Below are 19533 nucleotides of genomic sequence, written 5' to 3'. Positions count from 1 at the left end.
AATTCACTAGAGGAGCTCAATGCAAATTTGAGTGGGCTGAAGAGAGAATTAGAAAACTTGAAGATAAATAGATAAATCAATAGAATTTGTCCAATCAATATAAAGAAAAAGGAATAAAAAATGAGGTGATTCTCAGAGATCTGTGTGACATCATCAGATATACCAATATGTATATAATGGGAATTTCAAGAGAGAAGGATTGGGAGGAGGGGGGATATTTGAGGAAGAAATGGCCAAAAACTTTCCAAGTGTGATGAAAACATTTATCTGTACATCTAGGAAGCTCAATGATCTTCAAATAGGACAAACACAAAGACACTCAACCTGGCACATAACAGTCAAGCTGTTGAAAGAAAGAAAATCTTAGAAACTGTAGGAGGAAAATGACTCATCAAAGATAGATGAACAAGAGTAACAGCTGACTTCATATCAGAAACAATGAAGGAAGAAGGCAGTAGGATAACATGTAAAATCCTAAAGGGGAAAAAAAATGTCAACCAAGGATTCTATTTCCAGCAAAACTATTCTTCAAAAATGAAGGCTGGATAGAGACATTCCCAGATAAACAGAGACTGAGAGAAGTTGTGGCTAGTCGTATAAGACTTGCTGTATATGAAATAATAAAGAAAATCATTCAACCTGAAAGGAAATGACACCAGGTGGTAATTCAAATCCGCATAAAGAAATTAAACAGAGCAGAGTGTTAAATACTGAAACAAGTCTGTTCTAAATACTAAAAGGGGCTGAAAATTATGGAAGCAAGCAAGCTGTCATCAAGGAAACTATGGCTCAGAGGAAAAAAATGGGAATTGATATAAATATCTTTGAGAATTATTGAAAGAAATTAAACCATTTTCTGTCAGTGCTCCCAGTGAGTTGAGGCTACCTAATAAGCAATTAAACTAATATCTCAGAGTGCTTCCCTCCTCCAGCAGTGGCAACATAAGCTTCTTTTTGGGAGTGACTCCCCTTCTGAGTCTCCCACTTAACTGGCATCACAACTGGTATACTCTTTCTTTTACCCTATACTTCTTCATAACATTTACACAATTGTAATTATATGAGGGAGGGCAGGGACAGTGTCTGTCTTGTCTATGACTGTTTCAACAGAACCCAGCAAAGGACATGGCACAAGAAGATACTCCTACATACTGAATAATGAATGAATAATAATGTTCAGTAAATTGAGATAGCATGGAAAAGAGGCAGAAATCAGATAAACTAGTTTTTATTTGACTGTTAATTACCCTCAAGTAACTTAATCTTTCTGGCCCTCTATTTTATTATCAGGAAAAAAGACTGTACTCAACTGGAATATATCTAGTCTAGAAAGTAGGAAAACCTTGGTTCTAATCGTGATTCTCTAGTTTCTAGCTATAGGAACTTGAGCAAACCGCTTCTCTTCCCAGGCATCATTTATTAAATGGAGATACTGAACTAGAATTAGAGATTACAAGTCTGCAGCCTCAATTAATTGCTTTCATTTTGTTTGTTTTGTTTTGGTCACAGCACAGTGTTTAATTTCACTCTGTTGCTCAGGCTGGAGTGCAGTGGTGCAATGTTGGCTCACTGCAGCCTCAACCTCCTGGGCTCAAGTGATCCTCCCACCTCAGCCTCCCAAGTAGCTAGGACTACAGGCACATGCTACCATGCCTGGCTAATTTTAATTTTTTTTTTTAGAGACAGGGTTTCACTGTATTAACCAGGCTTGTCTTGAACTACTGAGCTCAAGCAATCCACCCACCTTGGCCTCCCAAAATGCTGGGACTATAGTTGTGTGCCACAGTGTCTGGCCAAAATTAAGAATTACTGTTCATAAAAATTAAAAGAATGAAAGGAAAGCCACAGATTGGGAGAAGGCATTTACAACACATATATTTGACAAAGGACTTATATCTGGAATATAATGCACTCTTACAAATCAAAATTTAAAAAAAAAAATCCACCCAATAAGAATGAGCTAATAAATAAACACTTCGCAAGAGAAAATATCCAAAAGCACATGAAAAGGTGTTCAACATTATTAGTCATCAGAGAAATGTGAATTAAAATTATAATGAAATACATTTGCATACCTACCAGAATGGCTAAAATGTAAAAAGATGGAAAATTCCAGGTACTGATGAGGACATAGGGCCACTGGAACAGGCATACATTTCTGAGAGGAGTGTAAGTGATAGGAACACTTTGGAAAACATTAGCTATATCTACTAAAATTAAACAGAGGCCTACTGTATGACCTAGCATAGATTTACCCCATGAGTCAATAATTCTGCTCAGGAGAAATGAATGCAAGTATCCACCCAAAGACATTTGTTTACAAGAATGTTCAAAGCAGCTTTATTCATAATAATGCAAACTGGAAACATCCCAAATGCTAATAGACTGGTGAATGGATTACAAATTTGTAGTATAGCTGTACAACATGGTACTTCATACCAATGAAAAACAAGAAACTATAACACCATAGATGAAACTCATAGGCATAATTTTGACTTAAAAGAAGCCAGTCCAAAAAGACTGTAATTCTATTTCTCTGCAGGTCAAGAACAGGCAACGTGAATTTGTGGTTACAGAAGTCATAATAAGGCCAGGCATGGTGGCTGATGCCCGTAATCCCAACACTTTGGGAGGCTGAGGTGGGAGGATCACTTGAGCCTGGGAGTTCGAGAACAGCCTACTCAGGAGGTTGAGGGAGGAGGATTGCTTGAGCCCAGGAGTTTGAGGTTGCAGTGAGCTGTGATTGCGACACTGCACTCCAGCCTGGGTGATGGAGTGAGACCCTCTCTCAAAAAAATAAAATTAAAAAAAAAGAAAAGAAGAAGTTATAGTATCAGTTATCTTTTGGGAGGGCAGATATTAACTGGGAGTGGTCAAGATGGAGGTGCTCATAGTATTCTACATCTTAACATTGGTATTGATTATATGTAAAAATCCATCCAACACTGTACTTGACAGTTCTTTACATATATCATGTTATACTTAAAACAATTTTCAAAAAATACGTACCTTTAAGAAGGTAGTTCCACTTTTAGGAAATTACCCTACAGATATACTCACACTTATGCAAAATGACATATATGAAGTTATCAATTACAGTGTTGCTTATAACAACAAATAAGTTAAATGTTCATTGATTTAAAACTCTTGGTACCTTCATCCAGTGGAATATTATGTGGCTGTTTTTAAAAAGAAACAGGATCTCTTATGCAAAGATATGAAAAACTCTAAGATCTTAAGAATATATGTTAAATTAGAAAAAAACACAAAAGGAAAATAATGGTGTATATGGTGTGATTTTGTAATTGCCTGATGGGTTCTTCTTCCACTGCACAGATTTACTGAGACAGCAGTATTGCAGTAGAGAAAGAGTTTAACTAACACAAGGCTAGCGAAGTGGAAGATGGGAGCTTATTACTTGAAATCAGTCTCCCTGAAAATTTGGAGGTGAGGGTTTCTTAAGGATAGCCTGGTGGCCTGGGGTCTAGGGAATGAAGGATGTTAACTGGTTGGGTTGGGGATGAAATTTTAATAGAGGGTCAAAACTATCTTCTTATGCTGAGTCATTTCCTGGGTGGATCACAAGACCAGTTGAGCCAGTTTCTTGGTATGGGTTACAGGTCTAGGTGGCACTGAGAGGAGTTAGCCAGCTTGCCTGAGGTAGATAGCAAGGGAAGGGTCCCCAGAGAGCCCCCAACCCACAGGTTAGTGCCTCATCCCCACATAACAGAAAAAGCAGCCTGGGAAAAAAAGTCAAGCTGCAAGCAACAATAAGGGAACTGGCACAGGGAGTTGTGCCTGGAGACATGCCCAAGGCTGCACAGATAGAAGAACCTCCAGCCCATTCAGATAAAAACTTGCACAAACCTCCAGTTCACTCAGATAAGGAGACAAGACCTGACATAGAAATGCCTTTGTCCTTTTTATAATCAGTGGGCTCCTGGGAAAAAGTTTCTTCTCCTCTTTTGGGCATGAACACAGTGGGCTCCAATGGGTTCTTGTGGGCACTTTCCTTTCCTCTTCAGATTGTGAGACTGGCCTCTGTGAATCATCACTTCAGCCCCTGATTGGTTCGAGGCCAAGGTCGTCGGGCCGAGCTGAATCACTTTCTCCAAGACAGCCCACAGACTAAGCACATTCCTTCCCCTTCCCACTTTATAAAAACCCTGGACCCCAGCCTCATAGTGGGCAACCCATTCAGGCTTCCCTCTCTGCTGGCGGACAGCTTTTGTCTTTCGCTTATTAAACTTTCGTTCCCACCTCACTCTTGTGTCTGCGCTTCTTAATCATCTTGGACGTGAGGTAAAGAACTCCGGGTGATACCTCACAAGAGAGATCGCCACACTGTGGTGCATTGGTGAGACTACAACACCACCAGCTGGTCCATCAGAATTCAGGGTCTGAAAAATGCCATCAATATTTCAGATTTTAACAATAGTGGTGTTGTCTACAGGAGCAAATGGGGAGGTTATTAATCTTGTGGCCTCCAGAATAATGGCTAGTTATAGTTTAACTACACTTATATCTTAACAGATGTAGGCCCCTCCCATAATACTAATCTTGTGGCCTTTCATTAGGTTTTTTGTTTTTTTTTTGGCTTTTTTTTCAATTATTGTTGTTTTGTTTTGCTTTCTTAAGACAGGGTCTTGCTCTGTTGCTCAAGTGAATGCAGGGGTGCAGTCTCAGCTCACTGCAACCCCTGCCTCCTGGGTTCAAACAATTCTCCTGCATCAACCTCCTGAGTACCTGGGACTACAGGTGCCCACTGCCGCACCTGACTAATTTTTGTATTTTTAGTGGAGGTGGGTTTTCGCCAGGTTGCCCAGGCTAGTCTCCAACTCTGGCCTCAAGTGGCTAGTCTCCCACTTCGGCCTCCCAGAGTGCTGGGATTACAGGTGTTAGCCACTGCGCCTGGCCAGCCTTTTGTTAGTTTTTAAAAGGTAGTTTTAGTCTCCAGAAAAGGAGGGGGTAGTTTGCGGAAGGGATACTATCATCCTTGCTTTAAGGTTAAATTATAAACTAAATTACTCCCAGAGCCAGCTTGGCCTATGCTCAAGAATAAACAAGGATAGCTTGGAAGTTAGAAGCAAGATGGAATCAGCTATGTCAGATGTTTCTTCTTGTCATGATTTTGCAAATGTGGTTTCTCTATCATTTGTGTAAAAATACTTTTTATAGATAGAGTCTATGTCTTGAAGGACACTTTGTTTGCATCCAGAGAGGAGGACTTGGCTAGGTAACAGGAGTGAGAAGAAGGTTTATTTATTTATTTTTGAGAGAGCATTTCACTCTATCGCCCAGGATGGAGTGCAGTGGTGTGATCTCGGCTCACTGCAATCTCCACTTTCCGGGTTCAAACGATTCTCCTGCCTCAGCCTCCCAAATAGCTGGGACTATAGGAGTGAGCCACCATGCATGGCTAATTTTTGCATTTTTAGTAGAGACAAGGTTTCGCTATATTGGCCAGGCTGGTCTTGAACTCCTGACCTCAGATGATCCACCCGCCTTGGCCTCCCAAAGTTCTGGGATTACAGGCGTGAGCCACCATGCCCGGCCGGTTTATTTTTTAATGTGTCCTTTTTTGTATGTACCGTTTGAACTCTGTACCATAGGAATCTTATTTTTGAAAGTAAATAACATTAAAAAATTATTTTAAACTTTGAATATCCCAGGAGATAGAACGTACTCTCTATGTCTTCACAGCCCTGCCTCTCTGAATCCTTACACCCCATATTTAAAGCATCTATCCAGCCCCTGCAAGCTTCCCCTAGGTACTTTGTGACCCACACTAGAAGATTCCTGTGTCTTTCAGCTCCTTGGTGCTGTGATTCTACTTTGCACAGATCTGGAGAATGAAATTGTGAGCCATTTTGTGCATTTTTATCTTCCAGCAGCAGAGGGCACTTAGCACTTAAAAATATGTACCTTATGTTCATATGTATGTTGTATAATATCTAGATTGACAAGTAACATGAGTATTGCTGTATCCTTTCTTTTATAGAGCACAAGAGTGTAGTATTCTTATGAACTGACCTTGAATGATCCAAGGGGATTTCATATTCCCACTCCTTTTCGGAAGTTCCCCAGATGTGACAGGCCAGTTCTGGTGTTTTCCATGTTATCTGGGCTGCTGAACTGCTCCCAGGGATGAATCCCTTCACCCCTGAGCCCCTGGTGAACCTCTTAGATCCCCCTCTCTCCCTATCCTCAGTTGTCATGCCTTTGAAGAGCCTTCCAACCCCCATATGTCCCCATGTTGGTAGTGAGGCTAAGCGGAGAAAGTGCTTTATGTTGTCCTGGAAATAGCACAAGCGTGGGAGTAAACAAACTATGTTGTGCCTTGCTATGGTGTCATGGACAACTCTCCCAGTGCCTCAGTTAGTGGCTTATAAGGTGTATGTGGGTGATTGTTTCTTATGCCATAAAATTCTTTCTCTTTTTTTTTTTTTTTTTTGAGACAGAGTCTAGCTCTGTCGCCCAGGCTGGAGTGCAGTGGTGGGATCTTGGTTCACTGCAACCTCCGCCTCCTGGGTTTAAGTGATTCTCCTGCCTCAGCCTCCTGAGTAGCTAGGATTACAGGCTCCTGCCACCATGCCCAGCTAATTTTTGTATTTTTATTAGAGACGGGGTTTCACCGTATTGGCCAGGCTGGTCTCGAACTCCTGACCTTGTGATCCGCCCACCTTGGCCTCCCAAAGTGCTGGGATTACAGGTGTGAGCCAGTGCACCCAGTCAAAATTATTTCTTTAAAGGGCTACATTGAACTAAATTTGGCCTGAGGACGCCTCTATACTTGAGTTCTTACGTAAGGAACTGCAACCTAACTTGGCACATAAACTAACTGAAAGCCTAACTTAGGAGTATACTTTTATAACAGAAGTCTCAGCCAATCACAGCAGCAGAGCTTCAGTCAGTTATAGGTGGGCAACTGATCAGACCATGTCAAAATAAGGCCTCTCTCTCCAGTTCCATCTTAAACTGCTCTCCTCTTTACCCACATGCTCCAGCCATCCGGCCCTCAGGAACATTGGCCTTGCTATTCTCACTGCCTGGAAATTTACTCTCTGCACCCCTTATCTCCTACAGCGAGCAATCCAAGGGACCAATGAGGAAACCACAATGTCTTTTATAATTCAGCCTTGGAAGTCAGAAACCAACGTTTCTACCATATTGTACTAGTTTCATAGACCATCCCCAATTCACTGTGGGAGGACAATACAGGAGGGCATGTGTACCAGGAGATGAGGATCTGTAGGGGCCATCTTGCAGCCAACAATTACAGATAAGAAACAAGTAATGTCTGCGATTTGCTAGAAGATTATCTGGACGGGGGAACTTGGCGAGGGTACAAATCAGACAAGACTGCTCATCATTGTTCAACACTGAGTTTGGCTGATCATTACATATGGTCCTTTACACTGTGCTGCCTACGCTACTACATATTTGAGAATTTTTGTAATAAAAAGTTAAAAACAAAAAACACAACGTATATAGTGTGGGAGTTCACCTGCTCAGAGTGGAGCAACTGCTATTCCCAAACCCAAGTTCACCTTTTCACCAGGAGTTATAGAGTATATGATACACACTTGCCTAGTTGGTCAGAAGTAGCTAGAAGTGAACATAATTATTAAAACAAGTTGCAGAAATACATGTATGATATAATAGCATTTATTTAAAACTTTCAAATCTATAAAATAATACTATATAATTTGTATAGATATTGAAAGGCATGTTAAGGGTATAAAAATTTACAGGAATAATAAACATTAATTTATTATAGTAGTTGCTTCTGGATGGAGAAAGCAGGGACAGACGCCTTTAGAAATATGTTTATAATTTTTTAAGGGTAAAAAAGAAATACGGCATAATATCATCACTTGATAAAGTTGGTGCTAGGTAAATGGGTGTTAGATATTCTATAGCTTTGTCTTTTTTTTTTTTTTTTTTAGAGGGAGTCTCACTCTGTCTCCCAGGCTGGAGTGCAGTGGCGTGATCTCTGCTCACTGCAACCTCTGCCTCCCAGGTTCAAGCGATTCTCATGCCTCAGCCTCCTGAGTAGCTGGGACTGCAGGTGCACGCCACCACACCTGGCTAATTTTTTGTATTTTTAGTAGAGACAGGGTTTTGCCACGTTTCGCCACGTTGGCCAGGCTGGTCTGCAACTCCTGACCTCAGGTGATCTGCCGACCTCAGTCTCCCAGAGTCCTGGGATTCCAGGAATGAGCCACTGCGCCCGGCCTATCTTTCTATTACTGATGGCGATTTGGGTTGTTTCCAGGTTTGGAGTAATACTGATGGGAATATGATTATTCATGTATCCTGAGGCACATATGCATGAGTTTTCTTGGGTAAATGCCTGGGAGTACAATTTCTGCATCTCAAGAAGGGTGCATTTTCAACTTTTCTTCGTAACGCAAAACCAATTTCCAAATGGGTTGTCCCACTTGACGTCCCCACCAACATGTCTGCAAGTTCCCTTGCTCCGTAACCTCACCAACATCTGCTATTGTCAGACTTTTTGCTTTTTGCCAATCTGGTAGGTTTATAATAAGGATCTTGTTTGGGGTCTTTAATCCACCTGAAATGGAATTTTTTTTTTTGTATATTGAATGAGGTATTTCTTCCCTTCATTCGGTCTCTGCTCAAATGTCATTTTTTCACTTCCCTGAATATTCTATATAATAAATTCCCCAGGGCTCCCGTCTCTCATTTTCTATTCCCTTACCTGGTTTTATTTTTCATTAACTTCTGACATCGTATTCTACATTTATTTCTCTTATGTCATGATATTTATGTGGTTGAGTTATTTTTTTCTCTTAACAGATAGCAGCTGTGGTCTAAAGGCTTTGTGCATATTCATTCTTTCAACTCACATTACAACCTTGTGAGGAGCAATCCTATGTGGTGAGTCCTATTATTAGCTTGATATTATAGATGAAGAAACCAAAGCCGGAGAGATTAACGTGCTCAAAGTCACACAGCTGATAAGTGGCAGAGCCAGGCAATGGCACAGGGACCGCTACTTATTTATTGCCTTGTTCTCCATTAGGATATGAGCTCCAGAAGGATGAAAGCTTTGTCTGTTTTGCTTACCTCAGTGCCCAGAACAGTGCCTGGCACACAGGAGGTGTTCAGTACATACTTGTTGAATAACCTAGGTAAGCCCCAGTTTTAGTTCTCTCTTAGAGCTGAATGCCATATCTGACCCTGATCTGCAGAGATGTAACAGGAGATTATTAAACCTAGCTGTTTATCCTTCACTTGCAAATCATATTGCCTTAGGGTGCTTCCTCAGTGAAGGCTATGTCTGGTCACCCAACCTCAGCATGATTCACATTTTAGGCTGCATAATTCTTGGCTGTGGGACACTGTCCTGTTTGTGCATTGGAGGATGTTTAGCAACATCCATGACCACTGACCACCAGACATCAGTAACAACCCCCCTTTGCCCAGTTGTGACACTTAAAAATGTCTTCAGACATTGCCAGGTGACCCCTGGGGGACAAAATTATCCCCAGTTGAGAACCACTGAGCTAAATTTTGAAGTTTGTCTTTGGATGTGGAGCGTGAGTGGGGGGAGTATCAAAATGCCACAGAGAGGCCGGGTGTGGTGGCTCACACCTATAATCCTAGCACTTTGGGAGGCCGAGGCGTGTGGATCACCTGAGGTCAGGAGTCCAAGACCAGCCTGGCCAACATGGCGAAACCCCATGTCTACTAAAAATACAAAAATTAGCCAGGGGTGGTGGTATGCGCCTGTAATCCCAGCTACTCTGGAGACTGAGGCAGGAGAATCGCCTGAATCCAGGGGGCCGAGGTTGCAGTGAGCTGAGATCACACCAAGGTACTCCAGCCAGGATGATAGAGTTAGATTACGTCTAAAAAAAAAAAAAAAAAAAAAACCCCACAGAGGAGGGAAAGAGGAGAAAATGATCCGGAGATGCGGGCATCCAGCAAGAGAAAGCTTCTTCGTCTCTCTGTGTTGGGGTAGTGGGTGGGAAGGGGAGGTCAAACTGCAAGGCCCTTCTTTCCTCCTCCCCACCCCCAGGTTCAACTGTGAAAGGAGGGGTTCTTAGGCTGCACATACGTGCTTAGAGAAGTCCTAGTACATAGGATTTTCTCTCCACTTCTCAGCACACAGGCCAGGAATCTGCAAGCCCCCCATAGCACAGGCCCACATTCAGGGGTTTGTTAAGAAATGGCTGAGGAATGTGCCAAGGCAGGTGTGCAGGTGTTCTGGAGAGCAGCCGAGAGAGACCTACACACATCAGAGTAGTTTGGAGAAGGTGGCTGAAGGTTTCTGGACCCTTGCAAAGTACAGAAGTTCAGAACAAATCTGTGGTGTGCAGCACGGTGCCCGCAGCAAGTCCCAGTTCAGCACCTTGAAAACCCAAGTGGGACCAGCCAAGCAAGGACCAGGGCCCAGGAACTAAACCAGAAAAGTCTCAAGACATCAGAGACCACTAAATCCCGAAGAACCGCATGTGAGAAAGGATTATCTTCCCAGTGCCACGAGGCTACAGAAGCCAGCCCTGTCTCCAGACACCATCTTGGAAAAGAGATGTGGGAACGGGAAGTGTGTTAGTCAGAATGCAGAGTCAGTTACCATGACAGAGACCAAAGTGACAGTGACATAAACAAGATAGAAGGTTTCTCTCTTGTGAAGCATCTAAGTATTAGCAGTCCAGAGTTAATGGAGAAGCTCTTTGGTGTTGGAGACCCAGGTTCATTCTCCCTTGAGCTCTTCCATTCCTAGACTGTTGGCTTCATCTGGTCTAAGATGGCTCCACACCATGGCACTTTCCAGGCAGCAACATAGAGACTGTATGAATATTATCCAATTGGCCAGAACTGAGTCACATGGCTGTACCTGGCTTCAAGTGAGGCTGGGAAATGTAGTCTTTAATTGGGAAGCCATAGGCCTGGCTAAAGCTCAGGAGTTCTATCGCTAAAGGAAGTAAGGGGGCTGCCAGGAAGACAGCCTGAAAGACAAATCCACTTTCCCAAAGGAATCTGAAGGAAGGTGATTTAAACCAGCGGAATCTGAGCTGTCTCTAGGCGGCAGCTTCAAGTCATCTCTTCCTCATGCGCTGGTCTTTCTCCCTGCAATGGGCACTCCAGATCCAGAGAGCAGTTAAAGGAAATAGTGAAACAGTATCTTTTGCAGAGCTGAGGGTTACTTCATATATTTTTAACCCTTTTGAGAAAAAAAAACAGAGAACTGGGTAAAGTTTGAATTGCAGCTCCTCTGTTTCAGAGCACTCAGGCAGGCTGGCGGCTCACTCTTGGGAGAAAGGGACCAGACAGGCCTCTGTCGCCAGCATTAATGGCCATCCCACGGTAGGTCTAAGGAGAGGCACTTCAGCCTTTTAAGGAAGTCTCATGAGTATTCAACAAGTATCAGCTGATGACAGAATAGGAGGAAGTTTAGGGTAGGTAGGAGACAGGCCTGAAGTCAAAGACCCCATGAGCCCAATACTGAAATGATTTTCACCCTTTGGTATTAGAGGAATAATAAGTGCTCTTGTTTCATTCTTAATACTAGCTCAGAACCTACTAGGCAGAGTATTATTTTATCAGCTAATCTTCATGAAAAATTTGTGAAACAGGGACTATTATTATTCCCATTTTACAGATGAGAAAATGAAACCTCAGAAAAATTAAACAAGAGTGACCCAACATCTCTAAGGCAGGTGAGCCCAGAGAGCAGAGGAATTGAGCTGGGCTGGGGCTTTTCTTCCCTAAGGATCCTATCAAACATGTTGCATCACCATCAATCACGGTGGAGTATGTTTCTTAGAAAGATGGAGGAAGAAATTCCTGGCAGGTCCTGGTGGCTCATGCCTGCCATCCTAGCACTTTTGGAAGCCAATGCAAGAGAATTACTTCAGCCAGTAGTTCCAGACCAGCCTGAGCAACACGGTGAGTCCCTGTCTCTGTAAAACTACAAAAAAATTACTGGGGTGTGGTGGCACATGCCTGTGGTCCCAGCTACTCGGGAGGCTGAGGCCAGAGGATCACTGCACTCCAGCCTGGGCAGCAGAGCAAGACCGTGTCTCAAGAAAACACAGAAAGAAAAGAGGAAGAAATTCCTGATTGCTCTTAATAGAGTTATTTTCCAGAAGGGAGACACTGAATTTACAAATGATCATATGTGTGTGTGTGCATGTGTGTGTGTGTTGATAAATAGGTTTATTGCAAAATCTGTGACCCACCCAAGGGAAGCCCACAGTTTTCAGACTCACTTCTAGTCACATTGTATGTCACCACCTCTGTTCTGTCTCCTTATACTTCCACTTTTCTCCCCTAAATCACTCTTTTTTTTTTTTTTTGAGACGGAGTCTCGCTCTGTCACCCAGGCTAGAGTGCAGTGGCCGGATCTCAGCTCACTGCAAGCTCCGCCTCCCGGGTTTACGCCCTTCTCCTGCCTCAGCCTCCCGAGTAGCTGGGACTACCGGCACCCGCCACCACGCCCGGCTAGTTTTTTGTATTTTTTAGTAGACACGGGGTTTCACCAGTTTTCTATATGCAATGAAGTTCTTTTTTTCAAGAAACAGTTCATGTTTTGGAAAGTGAAACCTAATTCACTATTACCAAAAAAAGAGGGGCAGAGGGAAATTCCATAACTTGTAGGCTACAATGAACAAACATAATACCTTCGATTTTGCAACATGGGACTTCCCCAGGAACAGCCAGCAGATTTTGCTAAGTCAACTGTAATGTTATCCAATCAGAATTAGGGAGGGAAAATGCCTTTGCAGATAAATACGGCACACTCGCCTCACGTTTTCTGAGACATTCCTCAACTGCTTAGACATATTCTGAGCCTGCAGCAGAGGAACCTCCAGTCTCAGCACCATGAATCAAACTACCATTCTGATTTGCTGCCTTGTCTTTCTGACTCTAAGTGGCATTCAAGGTAAGGAACATCAAAGGATACTAAATTTGTAAAATGAGAAATAGGAATAGGTATAAATTCTAAAAGTATAGAAATAATGTATTTGTAAAAGTTTCACTGCATGCTTATAAATAAGAGGGAAATAAATAGAGATTCCCTCAGATCATAAAACTTATATGAATTGAAGTGAGAGAAACAAATAGAATAAGAGAAAGAGAAGGAAAAAGGGAAGGAGGACAGAAGAGATGGGGAAGAGGAAGGATAGAGAGAGAAAATGTGAGGGAATGCGGAGAGATGAGACACACATACTTCCTTACCTAACTAAGCTCAATGAATCACATGAACGGTGTTTAAGGGTTTGACTTTATAATCAATAAGCTGCAATTCTTTTCTTCCAGATAATCAACTATTTAATCATTTACAGTTGTGTTATGATACGATTCATTCCTCCTCAGATTAAGTGACTGTTTGCTGATATGGGGATATAGGTTCTGCTAAATACCAACAGTCTACATTAAATGTCTAACATGAACCCTGTGCTAACCTTCTCTGCTGTTCCTTTCTCTTTTCCTACAGGAATACCTCTCTCTAGAACTGTACGCTGTACCTGCATCAGCATTAGTAATCAACCTGTTAATCCAAGGTCTTTAGAAAAACTTGAAATTATTCCTCCAAGTCAATTTTGTCCACATGTTGAGATCATGTGAGTGAAATCCCATCTGATTACCACTTCCCTGGTTGTAATTATATACTGTATTAAATATGTAATGATAATAACAAAAGATCAGTAAAGGGTTTATGATGATTCTAAAACTAATGTACAGCAAACAAAAACATGCAGAGTGAAACTTAAATGTCGGACTTCAGAACTGTGTATGCCATCTGTTTTATTGACCCAACACTCTTTTAAATATTTTCATCCCTATTTATTTCTACAGTGCTACAATGAAAAAGAAGGGTGAGAAGAGGTGTCTGAATCCAGAATCTAAGGCCATCAAGAATTTACTGAAAGCAGTTAGCAAGGAAAGGTAGGTTTGCTTTTGCTTGCAGAATTGCTCTTAGGAAATGGCAATCTTGGGAGTCAGAAACACTTGCATTGTGGTTTGCTTTGCAATCACTGGTTTAAAAGTATGTTACCACCATGCCCTCTCCTACCTCCATTTATTTAAATGCTGAGGCACCATCTTGTGTGGTAAGTATCAGAAGTTACCCTGATTACCTGTCAACCTTAAAGTACAGCTATAACTATCTAAGCAAAACTGACACATTTTCCCCAAGTCTTTCATGGCTTTAAAAAAAAGCAGCCCCTGTAATCCATAATGAATGCATAGCAGCAGGAAAGCTCATCACATCCTTTACCTGAGGATCTTTGGGTTATCTATGAATTCAATATGTTCCAAGCAAAACCCAGTCTGAAGTCAGAGTCTGAATATCATACTTTTATGTCCCCTTTCTCTTCTTACAGGTCTAAAAGATCTCCCTAAAACCAGAGGGAAACAAAGTGCTGCCAAGGATGGACCACACAGAGGCTGCCTCTCCCATCACTTCCCTACATGGAGTATATGTCAAGCCCTAATTGTTCTTAGTTTGCAGTTCCACTAAAAGGTGACCAATCATGGTCACCAAATCAGCTGCTACTACTCCTGTAGGAAGGTCAATGTTCATCATCCTAAGCTACTCAGTAATAACTCTACCCTGGCACTATAATGTAAGCTCTACTGAGGTGCTATGTTCTTAGTGGATGTGCCAAGTCCTAACCCTGCTTCCGGTATTTCCCTCACCTTTCCCATCTTCCAAGGGTGCTAAGGAATCTTTCTGCTTTGGGGTTTATCAGAATTCTCAGAATCTCAAATAACTAAAAGGCAATCAAAATGATAATACAATCTGCTTTTTAAAAAATGCCCTTTACTTCATGGACTTCCACTGCCATCCTCCCAAGGGGCCCATATTCTTTCATTGGCTACCTACATACACTTCCAAATACATACAGAAAGGTAGAAATATCTGAAAATGTATGTGTAAATTTTCTTATTTAATGAAAGACTGTACAAAGTAGAAGTCTTAGATGTATATATTTCCTATATTGTTTTCAGTGTACATGGAATAACTTATGTAATTATGTACTATGTATCGAGTAACAGGAAAATTTAAAAAATACAGATAGATATATGCTCTGCATATTATGTAAGATAAATGTGCTGAATGGTTTTCAAAATAAAAATGAGGTACTTTCCTGGAAATATTGAGAAAGACCATCTAAATGTTGAAAGACCAAAAGTTAATAAAGTAATTATTAACTAAGATGAAGTGTCTTGTGTGTCACTTGGTTGGGATATTTATTTCCTAAGAAATTTAGATTGGAGAATCCATGGCCTGGAGAAAAACGCGGGATGGGCAGAAGACAAATGAGTTAGAGAATTACCACTCTCTCTCCTTCCAACTGTAATCTCCTGAAAGGCCCATCATATAAGATCCTACAGAACTAATGTAGCATAACAGAGCTTGGCCTAATCTCCAAACCCCTATAGTCAGATTTTTTTTTTTCAATCTCTTATGTTTTTAGACACAGGGTCTTCCTCTGAGTGCAGTGGTGCAATCACAGCTCAGTGCAGCCTCAAACTCCTGGGCTCAAGTAATCCTCTGACCTCAGCCTCCAGAGAAGCTGGCATTACAGGTGCAAGCCACCACATCCAGTCCAATAGCCAAATTTCTCTAAGACGTCTCCACTTGAATATCCCATAGGAACTTTAAACTCCGAATTAATTCTCCTCTCCCTGAGATCTGTTTCTCCCCCTCTATTTTATGTCCTAGTTTAATTGCACCATCATCCAATCAGTTTCCCAAACTAGAAACCTAGGAGTAATTCTATACTACTTCTTCCTCCCCTCCCACATCCAATTACTTACTAAGAAGATCTTCACAATACATTTAGTTGGCAAATTATTAGCATCTAGAACATGCAAAGAATCTCCATAGATCAAAAAGGAAAAGATAAGGCTGGGTGCGGTGGCTCATGCCTGTAATCTCAGCACTTTGGGAGGCCAAGGCAGGAGGATTGCTTGAGCTCAGGAGTTTCAGACCAGCCTGGCAACACAGTGAGACCCGGTCTCTACCAAATTTTTCTTTTAAGCTACTCAGGAGGCTGAGGCAGGAGGATCACCTGAGCCCAGGGGTCTGGGGTTACAGTGAGCTATGACTGCACCACTGCACTCCAGCTTGGGCAACAGAGTGAGACCTCATCTCTAAAAGAAAAAAAAAAAAAGAAAGAAAGAAACAGAAGTGAGTAAGAATTTAGAATTTCACAAAAGCATAAGCCCCTAACATGCAAAGATGTTCAACCTCATTTGTAATCAAGGAAATGTACATTCACCATTATGAAATAACATTTCACACCACTAAACTGGCAAAACGTTTAAAGTTAGATAATAGCAACCATTACCAAGGATGCAAGGCAATGAGGAATGCGCTTCCACTGCTGATGAAAGAAAAAATAGCTATGACTACTCTGGAAAACAGTTTAGCATATATCTGTATATACCACAGATACTCTTGCAGATTTTTTTTTTTTTTTTTTGAGACGGGGTCTTGCTCTATCGCCCAGGCTGGAGTGCAGTGGCCCAATCTCAGCTCACTGCCAGCTCCACCTCCCGGGTTTACGCCATTCTCCTGCCTCAGCCTCCCGAGTAGCTGGGACTATAGGCGCCCGCCACCTCGCCCGGCTAGCTTTTGTATTTTGTTTTTTAGTAGAGACGGGGTTTCACGGTGTTAGCCAGGATGGTCTTAATCTCCTGACCTCGTGATCCACCCGTTTCGGCCTCCCAAAGTGCTGGGATTACAGGCTTGAGCCACCGCGCCCGGCCTCAGCTTTACTTTTACGTCACTAACAGACCCATTTAGGAAGGCATCATTGGTTGGGATGAAGGGCACGGTCTGCCAGTGTATAGATTCAAATTCCAGCTCCAGTACCTACTGTATGGAGGTACTTGAGTAAGTTGCTTAACTTTTCTGTGCCTCAGCTTCCCCAGCTAATAGTAATACTCCCCTCACACCCTTGTGAGGATTCATGAGTTGGTATATGCTGAGTGGGGCTTAGAATAATATCTGGCATATGGGCAGCCCTGTACAGAATCATGTGTGTGATCATTATTCACACAGTCTTCCAAGAGCAAAGGAACAGCAATAGCCTCCCCACAGATGAAACCAAAACTCTGCCTCATCCTTTCAAAAGATGTTTTCTTCCATCAACTCCATTCATATCTCAAAGTTCTTAAAATCAGATTTCCCCTAGCGCTCAAGCTAAAGCTTTCAAGAAAGTCCCCTCCCTGGAAAATTATCTGTGAGAGTACTTTGCCCAAGCTCTTGGCCGAGGAAGACTCAGCTCTGTCAATATCTTTTTTCTTTCTTTTTTTTTCTTTTTCTTTCTTTATTTTTATTATTTTTTTTAAAGAGACTGTTGCCTATGCTGATCTTGAACTCCTGGCTTCAAGAGATCCTCCTGCTTCCTAAGTAGCTGGGATCACAGGCACACACCACCATACCAGCTAATTTTTTTTTCTTTCTTTTTTTTTTGAAGAGACAGGGTCTCACTATGCTGCTCAGGCTGGTCTACCACTCAAGTGATTCTCCTGCCTCAGCCTTTCAAAGTGCTGGGATTACAGGCGTGAGCTACCTCACCTTGCCAAAATCCTTTTGACAGATTTTGTTTTTTGGTTCCCTCAACCACAATTTGCCCAGAAATCACTGCTTAGCCTATGGGCAAGAATCCGGCATGTGTTTTTATCCTGTGTAAGCCAGCAGTCCCCAACCTTTTTGGCACCAGGGACAGGTTTCATGGAAGACAATTTTTCCACAGACCCTTGGCAGGGAGGAGGATGGTTTTGGGATGATTCAAGCACATTATATTTATTGTGCACTTTGTTTCTGTTATTATTACATTGTAATATATAATGAAATAATTAGACAACTCACCGTAATGTAGACTCAATGGGAGCCCTCAGCTTGTTTCCCTGCAACTAGATGGTCCCATCTGGGGGTGATGGGAGACAGTGACAGATCCTCAGGCATTAGATTCTCATAAGCTCCCTTGCATGTGCATTTCACAACAGGGTTTGTGCTCCTGTGAGACTGTCATGTCCCTGGTGATTTGACAGGAGGCGGAGCTCAGGTGTTAATGCCAATGATGGAGAGCGGCTGTAAATACAGATGAAGCTTTGCTTGCTCGCCCACTGATCACCTCCTGCTGTATGGCTGGGTCCTGCTGTATGGCTGGGTTCCTAACAGGCCACAGTACTGGTCCATATAGGTACAGGTACCAGTCTGTGGCCTGGTGGTTGGGGACCCTGCTGTAAGCATTTAGCACATATTGGCCAAATATTCAATGAATAAATGAGAGTTGACCAGAAGAGACATTTTGCTCCAACTTTGCTCTTTGCTGCAACTTCTGGTGACTTTCTAGAAGAAATGAAGTCCCTTTCTGACTTTTGGCTATAGAATTTGGAACTGAAATAACTTTGGAGATGGTATATCCAGGGACTCTGGTTTTGCAAATGAGGAAATTGAGGCACTGAAGGAGGTATGATGCCTAAGATCGCACAGCAAATTAGCCACAAAGCAGTGCCTCTGGTTTCCAGTCCAGCTACCTCTCTAGATGTTTCTATGGGTAAAAGAGTCTAAGACTCTGGACTGAATCTGGGCTGACCTCCAGACATCCGCTGAAAGTTACTGGTTATTTGTTGAGACAAGTTCCTTGTCTCATTTTCTTGTATTTCCTCTCCCAAATAAAACTTCTTTTTTGAATTTAGGGTTCAGTAAATCAAAGAAATACTATCAGTATTATGTATTGTCTTATCTTCTATCTTCAGGCACTAATAAGCATCAAGAGACATTGATAAAAGTCACTATTATTTGTGCCTGGTATCTGGAACCCATGACTTCCCAAACCAGGGCTGACTTGCATCAAGAGTGAGACTGATTTGTCATGTTCAGCAAAAACACTTACACAGGAATTCACATTAGTTCAAAATAAAAATAGTTAACGTGAGAACAGGGTTCCTCTTTTTCCTTTTCTCTGTATGATAAGGCATTTGGTTAAGAGTGAGATTGCTGACTGATGAAATTTTAAAAGTCAAAACAGGAAGCAGTAAATGACTAGCGAAGCACTGTATTCGATCAAACTCTCCTAAACTTCATGCTCTCATAAATGAGTGGCAGAACCTAAATCAACAAAAAAGCGCTGTAGGGTGGATGAATAGATTTAACAGCCATCCTCTTGGGGATGCTTTATGCTAACAAACTCCCAGAGTCCCTTATCATCCTTTATATCCTTCAGGGAAGGAGCTCCTGTCTTCATACTATTCTTACTCCTGAACAAATGCTCTCATGTTACCAAAAAAAAAAAAAAAAAAATTATCTTTACCCAAGTCCCCTAAAAGATCTCTTATTTCAGGTACTGCAGCAGTATGCAGACCATTTGCCCACATTTAAAATATTTTAATTCTTTTTCTGTTTGTTTGTTTTATTACATTGGCTGGGATTTCTAGTACGGTATTGCATGGCAATGGGTGTAGTGGCGGTTTTAGAAATAATTTACCTTATTATCATAAAATATTTCAAACACACGACAAAGGTATGGGTCT

The 19533-nt window shown here is 41.9% G+C and overlaps 1 protein-coding gene across 1 annotated transcript; it reads left to right on the top strand.

Annotated features, from left to right (window-relative positions):
* The first annotated feature begins 12753 nt into the window (after positions 1–12753).
* On the top strand, positions 12754–15201 carry CXCL10 (C-X-C motif chemokine ligand 10). The gene is made up of 4 exons (XM_017857999.1): positions 12754–12919; positions 13475–13601; positions 13837–13926; positions 14364–15201. Exons 1-4 carry the CDS (start codon positions 12859–12861, stop codon positions 14380–14382), a joined length of 297 nt encoding a protein of 98 aa, XP_017713488.1. The 5' UTR covers positions 12754–12858; the 3' UTR covers positions 14383–15201.
* Positions 15202–19533: the final 4332 nt, after the last annotated feature.

Source organism: Rhinopithecus bieti, unplaced genomic scaffold, assembly GCF_001698545.2.
Source record: "Rhinopithecus bieti isolate Rb0 unplaced genomic scaffold, ASM169854v2 scaffold_41913, whole genome shotgun sequence".
Classification (NCBI taxonomy): Eukaryota; Metazoa; Chordata; class Mammalia; order Primates; family Cercopithecidae; genus Rhinopithecus; species Rhinopithecus bieti.
This window is presented reverse-complemented; position numbering and strand designations above follow the sequence as displayed.

What these genes read in the sequence shown, in the direction of transcription:
- CXCL10 (XM_017857999.1), top strand. Translation starts at nt 12,859, where the DNA reads ATGAATCAAACTACCATTCTGATTTGCTGCCTTGTCTTTCTGACTCTA. An exon ending in GACTCTAAGTGGCATTCAAG is followed by an intron (nt 12,920 to 13,474) that starts GTAAGGAACATC and finishes CTTTTCCTACAG; the next exon opens with GAATACCTCTCTCTAGAACT. An exon ending in TGTCCACATGTTGAGATCAT is followed by an intron (nt 13,602 to 13,836) that starts GTGAGTGAAATC and finishes TTATTTCTACAG; the next exon opens with TGCTACAATGAAAAAGAAGG.